Raw genomic sequence first — 10,498 nt, 5'->3', positions numbered from 1 at the left:
GGTGGTGTATTCCCCCCTCCCTCATCCCCTGCCCCTCCGCCTCATCCCCCTCCCCCTCCCTCTGAGTTCCAGGCCCCCCTCCCTCCCTTTCCTCTCTCATTTCCCTCCCCCTCCCTCCGAGTTCCAGGGTCCCCCCTCTCCCTCCCTCCCAGTTCCAGGGTCGTTGTCCCTCCCTCCCTTCCAGTTCTAGGCCCCCTCCCTCTGAATTTTAAAAGTCATCCTGACTTACCTCGTCGGGGTTACGGCGGCCGGCAGCAGCAGTAAAAAGCGTGCAGGCTCGGCACTTACTTCAGTTTTCCCTTCTCTTTCTCTCAGCTCTGGTCCTGCCCTTATTTCCTGTTTCCGCAAGGGCGGGACCAGAGCTGAGAGACAGAGAAGGGAAAACTGAAGTAAGTGCTGAGCCTGCACGCTTTTTACTGCTGCTGCCGGCCGCCGTAACCCCGACGAGGTAAGTCAGGATGACTTTTAAAATTCGGAGGGAGGGGGCCTGGAACTGGAAGGGAGGGAGGGACAACAACCCTGGAACTCGGAGGGAGGGAGGGAACGAACGTCCGGTGGGTGAATATTGGGGGTGCTCGAACACCCACAGCACCCATGGAGTTGGCGCCTATGGGGGGGCACAGTTTAGCCCACCTCCCCCAGCCGCCGACCCCCCCACCACTTTCGATCCCACCTGCTGCCGACCCACGCCACTTTCGACCCCCCTCCTGCTGCCGACCCTCTCCCACCACTTTCAATCCCCCCTCTCGCCGCCGACCCTCCCCCGCCGCCGCTGCCTGGTACCTTTGCTGGCGGAGGTCCCCAACCGCCGCCAGCCGAAGTCTTCTTCAGCGCCAGTCTCCGGCGCCTTTGCTGATCTGTTTCTATGAGTCCTGACTGACGTCAGGAGTCAGGACTCAGAAATCGATCAGCGAAGGTGCCTGAGATCAACGCTGAAGAAGACTTCAGCCGTAGCGGTATGGGGGATCGAAAGAGGCGGGGTTCGTCAGCAGGGGGTGGAAAGTAGAGGGGGCCAGGGCTAAATCTGTGGGGGCCCATCCCCCCCGGCCCACCTAGCTACAGCCCCTGATTTCTGCCCTAAGACCATTATTATAGTGAGGGGAGATCCGAGAAAATGATTACTTCCCCTTTAAAAGGCTGGGTTCCAGGCCCTTGACGTCAGGGTGTTTCTGCAGAAAATCCCGCAACTGATAGAACCTGATCTGATGAGAGGACTGTAGCTCGAGAGCAGTTAGCAAGCGAGAAAATCCCTGCTTCCCTTCAGCTGCAATCGGGCTGGTAGGAGACTCCTGGCAGCACCATGTCTGTGGCGGGGCTCAAAAAGCAATTCCACAAAGCTACTCAGGTAAAGGACTGGCTTTTTTTTATTTGCTGGCGTGGCTGGTGTTTGGTTTTTCTTCTGATGCCGAGCGGCACTGGGTTTCGTGTACAGCTCCTGCCTTCTTTCGCTTGGCACCTGCTCCCTCCTGCTGCTGCTGAGCCTTGTCTTCTTTTGAAGGTGCTTTGCTGCAGCGCTCCCTTCAGGGTGACCCCCAGGGAGGGGCAGATCTTTCCCGATCTCGAGAGGGATTTTGCAACCCCAGAGCGTGTGCACTGCACCCATGTTTACGGGAAAAATCCCTGGAAACCCCCGACAGATTAGTTAGTGTAAGTCTTCTCCCGTGTGCTGCTGACCTCATATGCTCCCTGCTGCCTGAGAGTTGCATTTAGTGTCCTTCAGATGGGGGGGGGGGGGGGGGGGGGGGTCGCTTGCGGTCAGCCACAGCACCGTACCATTCTGGAGGCTATGCAGAAGAGCATAATTAAGATAAAGGTCTGCCAGCTATTGCAGGCAGGATGAGTTCGTCATATTGATGTTATTGTTTGGAAGGGGGAGGGTTGGGGGGGGGGGGAGGGAAGGTGCCTCGTTCAGCTACCGATCTCCTCCAGTTCAGCACCGAGCCAGCTGCATTATTAAACGAGTGGATCGGATAGCTGCAGCCCTTGCTTTCTCTGCAAGATACTGCGAGAGAGTCTGTGTGGCAGGCGCAGTGAGCTGGTGCAGTGTAGTGTAGCTCTGCTTAGTAAAGATGAGTGCATGATGCTTTCGGCTGCCTGTTCTGTTCTGCTCTCCCTTCTCTGACCTCCCCCGGCTGCAGACCTGAGCCCCCTGATGTCATTTGCAATAAGCTGCTCGTTTTAAAGTCTCCTCTTGTAATTCGAGTTGATGTGAATTTTGCAGCTAGTTCTAATGGGCTGGAGTAAAATGATGTAAGAAAATGTTGCTCCAGTGACCTTCCAATGCACTTGCTTCTTTATGGAACCCTCTTCCACCTTTCTTTGACTGTTGGAATCCTGCTCTGGCTTACATGGTAGTTAGTTAGTTCGAGGTTTATTTTGATCTTTTCTGTTTGGCTGAGTACAGAAGTGCATTATTCCCAAGAAGGTCTGTAATGTGTATCACGTCCGTAAAGGAAAGGAGAAAGGCAAGGTCGCCTCTAAACTTTTGGTTTAGGACAAAACTGGGGAAAACCATTTAAGCAGCATAGAGTATACATTGCCACTGGTTTGTCTGATCCTTGCAGGCTCCTGCTGAAATGTTGTGAAAAACTAACAAAAGAAAAAAAGAAACAAAAATGGAACCCTGAGCTCTCTGTTGCAGGGGAAAAAAAATCGAGCATGCTATAGACACCTGAGAGGTTGTAAGTTTCAATATGCTGCAGCTGGTAGGTGAGAATATAACCTCTGTGAAATGTCGTACTCCAGCTAATGCATCACTGTTCTTTTGATCGAAAGCTTTTGGGCATCCGGTTGCGTTTCAGTGCAATCCTATCCCATCCCCTGTCTTGCACTTTTTCACGTTAAATTGTTGGTGACTTTTTTTTTTTTTTTAGTAAGGAGAATCCTTTCTCGCAAACGCAATACTGTAATATGATTTTCTTCAGAGGAAGTACTGCATATTCGGCTCTGGTACTGCTCTAACCCTTTGCAGACATATTCCCTTGCATTGTGATCACGTGCTGTAAGGCTTCATCTGAGAATGATTCATTTATTAATCATTATAAATAGGTACCGTTTGAGCTAACCAATGCATGTGTAAAAATAGCTTCCGGTGCCACTTTTAGCGCTTAGCAAGGTATAGTGTGGTAGTTATGCCTCATCCTTTCCTGGCTTCTGAGGCCAATGCAATAAAGTGCTCTCAGGCTTCCTACAGCATTTGGGTTTAGAGCACAATTTTGTGGGTGCACCGTGCAGAAAGAGGTTTTGTACAGAATCTGCCCTGCACAGTGCCTTGCTTTAGACACTAACACACAGCATATTTAAAACCATGGTAATGAAGCTAATTAGTTATTCTGCGCCAATGCAGAGATGTAGGCAGAGTGCAATGCTAGGGCTTTAACGCAAAGCGTGAGGAGATGTAGAAAAGTTAGCTTATTCTGTGGCCCATTCGGAACGCTTTGCGGTAGAGCCCGAACTGTATTGCAAAAAAAAACTGTGGCATACTGTAATCAGTGAGCGTGCAAATTACTACCACATTAAAATCATGGCAGTAAGCTGTGGCTCATTGATAAATGTCACCTTTCCTCTCAGTTTCTGAGCAGTGATTGGCTCAGACACTGACAGGAAGGGTGACATGTTTAAAAAAAAAGAATGTTGCAGGCAAGTATGCCGCAGCATTTTGTATCAGCTTCTCTCCTGTCCCAACTCCTGAACAAGAATACCCCTGGTGTTCATCAGCATCCCCCCCCCCCCCTCTGACATGACCAGACCTTTCTCCCGTCCCAATCCCCGAACAAGATCCCTGGTGTCTACTGGCACTGTTTCCTCCCACTCACCGCCCACTCCAGCTTGACTACAAAAATAAAAGGCCCTGGTGGCTGGTGGGCAACCCCATGCCTAAGCTCTCCCCCCTGGTCTTGTACCTTTTATATGAGGCAGAAATGATCGCACTTGCTCCTGTCTCCGGGCGCTGGGGCTACTAGATTATCAGGGCAACTTGGGCCATGGCAGAAAGCAGTCTGGAGCACAGTGAAAGAGGAGCAAGTAGTATATCTCACCGGCTTTTGTCAAAGCTAATTTGCATATTTTTGACGTGGCCATGCCTCCTTCTGGTCCCGACAGCCAATCAGAAGTGAGGACATGCCCAAGGTCTGCCCACACCTTGGGCATGTCCTCACTTCTGGCCACTAATGGCCACCATCTTGGATGGGGTCCCATGATGGGAAGTGCCATCAAAAAACCCCACCACCACCCACACAGCCTTGGAAGATTGTACGTAGCTTAACTTTTATCCCACAGGAAAGAGAATAGGCATTTTAGCCCCAGATTCACAGTTTTCTTATCCTTTTTTTTCTTTCAAAAGGATACCTTTTTTTTTTTTAAGCTGGATCGAGTTATGTCTGTCTGCTTTTAAGAAGAACAGGAAGAGCTAGCATGCTGTTTTTCAAGAGATCATTACATCTCTGTGTGAGCTGTTTGCTTTACAAGCGTGCTGTTCTTGTCTGTATAAGATCAATCAGTCTGTACCCAACCCCACAACCACTCCTTTTCCCTAGCCATCAGCCCAATTTTGTCTGCAGTCTCTCTCAACCCCCCTTTCCCCTTCCAAGCCATCCTCCATAGAAAGAACTAGTGTGAACCCTGAACTGTTTTGCTTTTTAAGACCACAAGCCCCCTAAAAACAAAAGAAAAAAAACCCAGCAGCTATTTTCAAGTTTGGCTGTTTTAAAAAAGTTGATGGTTACAACATAACTGGGGAAAAACGTTACAGATAAGCAAACCCTTTTTTTTGTTCTAAATGCTTTATTTTGGTTTAGCAGTGTTAACCTAAGAAACATTCAAGTTTTACAAAAACATTAAGTAAAGCACCAGTAAAAGAAATAGCAATGAAAATAGTGGCAGAGTTTCTTTGTGATGTTAATTTCTCTCTCTCTCTCTCTCTCCATGCCTCCTGGCCCCCCTCCCTTCCTCTCCTTTAGCAAAACCAGCAGCCCAACTGACTGCAGTCAGAAAATGCTTTATACAGGGGTTGTTTTGCATTACAGATAAGCAAACCTACAGGGAATTTTGGCTCTGCCCTTCCAAGAAGTGTGGATATAATCAGTAGCCATAAAGCAGATGTACTTTCAGCTGCCAGGCTTACTGCGTGGTTTGATTGCCTCTGTCCTATGCATCAACGAACAAGGAAAAGAGAAAGGGGATTGGATTTGATTTACAGACTTTTTGTGGTTACAATCAAAGTGGCTTACATATTATACGCAGGTGATTTTTTTTCCTCCTTCTCAGGAGCATTAGGTCACTGTACGTAGAGAGATGCAACATTCAGCTAATCATACACCCCTTCCCCACTCCCCTTATACAGCTCCCCCCCTACTTCGTTAGTATTGAAAAGTGCAAAGCCCTATAAAGTTATGTACAAAAGAATCCTAAGCAGAATTTACTTCAATCCGAAGGCAGTTTGGAGTTTAGGAGGCATCACACCTCTGCTCAGAGCCTCTAGAAAACATAATACAACTCTCAATAGAATACAGGTCGAAGAATGGCTCAGGGAGCAAGACACTTATACCTTGCACCAATCTGCTCACATTCATTTTCAAAGAAACAAAACCATAGTTTCAGAGGTAAGATGCTCAGTGGCAAGCAGACTTGGTGGATGTCAGCAGTGACCTCATTTAACTTAGGCTATAAATACATAGATGTCAATAATCATCCGTATGTATTTATAGCCGTAGTTAAAAGAAGAAATACATACGGATGATTATTGACTTCTTATTGAAATATGCTTGGGCCTTGTGTCGAAAAACAAAAACCGGCCATGAAGTGGTTGAAGCCTTTAAAGAGGTATTTATGCCGCATGCCTAAAAAAAATATAAATGGACAAGGGTAAAGAGTTTTTAAATAAACCTATACAGACATTACTGAAAAGAAAAAGAATCTGTCACTTTGTGACCAACAACGATGTAAAAGCAGCCATGGTAGAGAGGTTTAACCAACACTAAAGTCAAAATTGTGGAGGTACTTCACATCACACGACACTTTTCACTTTGTAGATGTATTGCAGGCCATGCTACATAGCTATAATCGGAGTTTTCACAGAATCGTATGGGGTAGGCCTATTGATGTGATGCCTCTAAATTCTCTGCAGGTCTGGAAAATGATCTAAAGAGGAAATACGAAACTAGAAATGGCCGTGAAACATTTTGGAAAAGGTGATCACATAAGACTGTTGAAAACAAAATGCGCTTTTCAAAAGGAGTATGAATAGATGTGGACCGATGAGATATTTATAATAACGGATGTGTTAAACAGGGGGCAGAAGCCTGTTTACAAGATACAGAATTACAACGGGGAAGCCATGGAAAGTTCTTTTTACCCCGAAGAACTATTAAAAATCAATCCTGTCACTGACAGGGTCTACCATATTGAAAACGTTTTAGAATTATAAGGAAGGGGTTGAAACAAAAAAGTCTAGTGAAATGGAGAGGCTGGCCTGAGAAATTTAACAGTTGGGTGCTGGCCAGCGAGGTTCAAAACATCTAAGACTGCACATGAGAACCAACATTTATTTATTTATTGCAGTTGTATCCCACATTTTCCCACCTCTTTGCAGGCTCAATGTGGCTTACAATACATCATAGATAGTGGAAATAAGAAGAGAATATACATTTGGTGTTACAGAAGGATTTTGGGTTGCATGGTAATGGAATACATGATAGTGGTATAGCAGGAAACATTATAAGACATTTCTGGATATATGTGGAGAATTTCACATGTGTTGATCTTTGTGGTATATCTTGTCAAAGAGATGGGTCTTCAGTAGTTTGCAGAAGTTGGTCAGTTCATAGATCGCTTTTAGGTTGCGTGGTAATGCATTCCAGAATTGCGTGCTCATATAGGAAAAGGTAGATGCGTGCATTAATTTGTATTTTAGACCTTTACAGTTGGGAAAATGAAGATTAAGGAATGTGCGAGAAGATGTTTTTCCATTCCTGGGTGGTAGGTCTATTAGGTCTGACATGTAGGCTGGGGTATCGCCATGGATGATTTTGTGAACTAGGGTACATACTTTGAACGTGATGCGTTCTTTAAGTGGGAGCCAGTGTAGTTTCTCTCGGGGTTTTGCACTTTCATATTTTGATTTTCTGAATATGAGTCTGTCTGCCGTGTTCTGGGCTGTTTGGAGTTTTTTGAGTATTTGCTCTTTGCAGCCGGCATAGAGTGAGTTGCAATAGTCCAGGTGTCAATGGACAATGAAGGGGTTTTACATTACAGTACCTAGCAATGCCTCTGCGGAAATATTCCCGTAAACACCAGTTCCATTTTTACAGTATATTTAGCAAGACCTCTGGATCTATAAGGCCCTTGGGAATTGGGTTTGGTGGAAATACGATACCCCATACACTTGGGACAAACTTACAAAAGACCAATTTTACATCTTGATGGTGTATGGCGTACTGGATGAAACATTTGTAGTATGGAGAGGTTGTTACTTGAGCGTGGAAATTTAACGGAGAGTATGAATGATGACATCATCATTTGCTATGATAAGCAACCCCTGTTAATCTCTTATGATCCCATCGGGCATAGAATTGTAATGAGAAATATGGGCTCATCGGCGCTAATCTGAGCAGATGATGAATTAGCAATCATTTTAGGGTTGGAACCTAACAGTTTTACAAGTAGTGTGAGTTTGCCCGCTGACAACACAGCTGGTTTTAACACCTTGTACCTCTAGACAGACATCATGGAGCATCAGTTAGTAGTGGATTAGTTTGTACGACTGCTGCGTTGCGTACCGGTTAAAGGGAAAAGTAACGAGTTTGTCACCTTCACATGTAATAAACCCCATTATGTCCCTGTGTACAAGAACCACATTGATACTATTTCCTTTGAAATAAAGATGGATCAGAACAGGCACATCTCATTTTGCTACGGGAAGGTGATCCTTGAGCTTCACTTGCGACCTTGGAAAGTGAACGTATTTTAATATGGTAGCAATTAAAACTTATGGTGAACTGGCGGCATACAGAGATTATTATGTAGCCCAGGCTGGTCATGGGCTCTCAGGCTTTTATGGATCACCCGTAATTTATGAAGTGGGGATCGGAATTGTGTTTCTTAGTCTCTTTAGAAAAGTGCTGCCGTTGCTGAGAAGTGGCTTTGAGATTGTTAAACTGCATGTAAAAAAGTGTGGCTAAAAACATAGCCAAAAATGTGATGGGTGATGTCACCACTGTCGTTCTGAATAACATGAACAACAACAACGCTAAGCAGACCAAATCAGGACTAGCGTTCTTGCAAAAAGCCCTTAAAAGAAAGAGAGGCGGGCAGACACTTTTAGAAGGACTGCCAGAACACCTTAAAAGAAAGAAACCAAACTGTGTAGCATCTCAGATTCCTAAGTGCAAGTCTAAGAAGAGTGTCGATGCTACAGAGCCAGAAGATATATTTTGAGAAAAAAATCATGGCTTTTGTGCGTGATGGCTCTGAAGAATGCATTAAATCAAAATTGGACCTCTATTAGTCACCCACACAAACCAGTATTGAAAAAAGCATTTATATGAAAATACCACCTTTATCAGCCTTTTTGAAAATAGCAATGCTTGACTCTTACATGTCAGGTCATGGTGAAGATTATTTGGATTTCAATAATATGTTGGTTGTATCTGACCTGTATCATGAAAGAAGATGGAATGGACATTGCAGGGGTAACCAATGTGGTGCTAGTACATTATCCAATAGTCTCCCTCTTGAGCCAGCTGGACGTCACTATCGTAGACAGGCTCATCAGTCAAAGCAACAACTGCTACCTTTATAGAACTGCTTCTCAATTATGGCGAAGGACCCCCCCTTTAAATGCAGTTTATGAGCAGTCTGTATTATACTCAACCAGGAGCCACTAGCTGACAGACCCTGGCAGTGGCAACACCGGTTTCAACGAAAGGGCTTACTTTATAGCCGGTAGCCAGAAGGTAGAATTACTGGGTCATTTACACAGTGATCTGATTTTCCAAAAAAATCTTCTGATCAACAGGGTAGACATTAGGAAAAATCTGACAAGAAGTAAAGATGCCTTCTGTTTAATGAGCAAGGGTGTTGATGAACACTACAAAGTACAGATCCTGACCGCATCGTTGTTCTTAAAGAGAGTAAAAGTGTCGCCAGGGGTAAGGTTGGGTCACATTGAAGTACTGTTGAAGTCCAACATCAAATATGCTGTTGATTGCGTGGGGCTGAAGGTGCTCGCGTTATCATTCAGGAAAACCTCTTTCTGGACAATTGTCTAAACTCATCGTCCTGGGGTTTGTAGACAACAACACTTGCAGCAGGTCATACGGTAAAACCCCCTTTAACTTTCAACATTGTAATATCAACTTTGCCGCTCTGTACGTGGACGGTGAACAAGTGCCGGGAAAGCCTCTTCAACCCGACTGTGAATATGGTTATTGCGTGAGAGAATATATGCAGTTGGTACAAGTGACTGGTAAACATATGAAAGATAGCTCTTTGATGATCGACCATGCAGAGTTTTACAGAGGGTACAGTTTGCTGGTGATCTGTCACCTGATCAGGAATGCGCAGATCACTACTTCTTGATCAAAACTGGTAATCTGTGCGCAGAAATCCGCTTTGTGAATACTTTGCCCCGTGCCATAAACGTCATCATCTATGAGGTGTTTGACAATATAATAGAAGTTAATGAGCAAAAGAACATTCTGCTTGACTACATGTAAAACAATGAACGCTGTTCAGATATATCGTATGCTGAAGGAGGACCCGTACGTCACAGAATCGATTTTAGATGTTTTACCCAGTCATTGGTTACTCAGTCTGTGCTTGCCATGGAGTCATATAGCGTTAGTGGTAAATACCCACCCACACGATCTACCCAGCGAGCACCGGTTAGCCATCTATCTGTGTCAGAATGGTGTTGGCTAGTTTTTTGACTCCTATGGACTCCCTCCTGAAAGTTTATAGTTTTCTAGCAGTGTTATGGACTTTTTACAGAAGCATTGTGAAACAACTGTGTACCACAACAGATGATTACAACACCGTATATTGACTACGTGTGGTGACCACTGTGTGCTTTTATTATATCACTGTTGAAAAGACTTGTATTTTGAAAATATTTTACAATTATATTCAGAGGACCCTCTGAAAAATGTTGAAATGGTGTTACAGTTTGTGAAAAATAACAAAGTGCTGTGTAGATCTTTTTGAAGTCTATTTTGTAACCTGCAGAGATGTGTTTCCTACAAAGTGTGCCGTACAACGTTTAATTAAAACTCTGTAAAGGAATCACAGGCTTCACGTCATGTGTCTGTGTACAAAGTGTTTTTATTAAAATTGTACATATTATATATAGTAACATAGTAGATGATGGCATAGAAAGTCCTGCATGGTCCATCCAGTCTGCCCAACAAGATAAACTCATATGTGCTACTTTGTGTTTACCTGACCTTGATTCGTATCTGCCATTTTCAAGGCACAGACTGTAGAAGTCTGCCCAGCACTAGCC

The 10,498-nt window shown here is 44.7% G+C and overlaps 1 protein-coding gene across 1 annotated transcript in view; it reads left to right on the top strand.

Annotated features, from left to right (window-relative positions):
- Window positions 1–1,226: 1,226 nt before the first annotated feature.
- Window positions 1,227–10,498, top strand: part of SH3GL2 (SH3 domain containing GRB2 like 2, endophilin A1) — a 275,663-nt gene continuing 266,391 nt past the window's right edge. Inside the window, exon 1 of the mRNA XM_030194224.1 lies at window positions 1,227–1,345. Within this exon, the coding sequence (XP_030050084.1) occupies window positions 1,301–1,345 (45 nt within the window). The 5' untranslated portion in view covers window positions 1,227–1,300. The remainder of the gene's footprint in view (window positions 1,346–10,498) is intronic.

Source organism: Microcaecilia unicolor, chromosome 2 (assembly GCF_901765095.1).
Source record: "Microcaecilia unicolor chromosome 2, aMicUni1.1, whole genome shotgun sequence".
Taxonomy (NCBI): domain Eukaryota; kingdom Metazoa; phylum Chordata; class Amphibia; order Gymnophiona; family Siphonopidae; genus Microcaecilia; species Microcaecilia unicolor.
The sequence above is the reverse complement of the archived record's forward strand: the minus strand, read 5'-3'. Positions and strand labels throughout refer to the sequence as shown.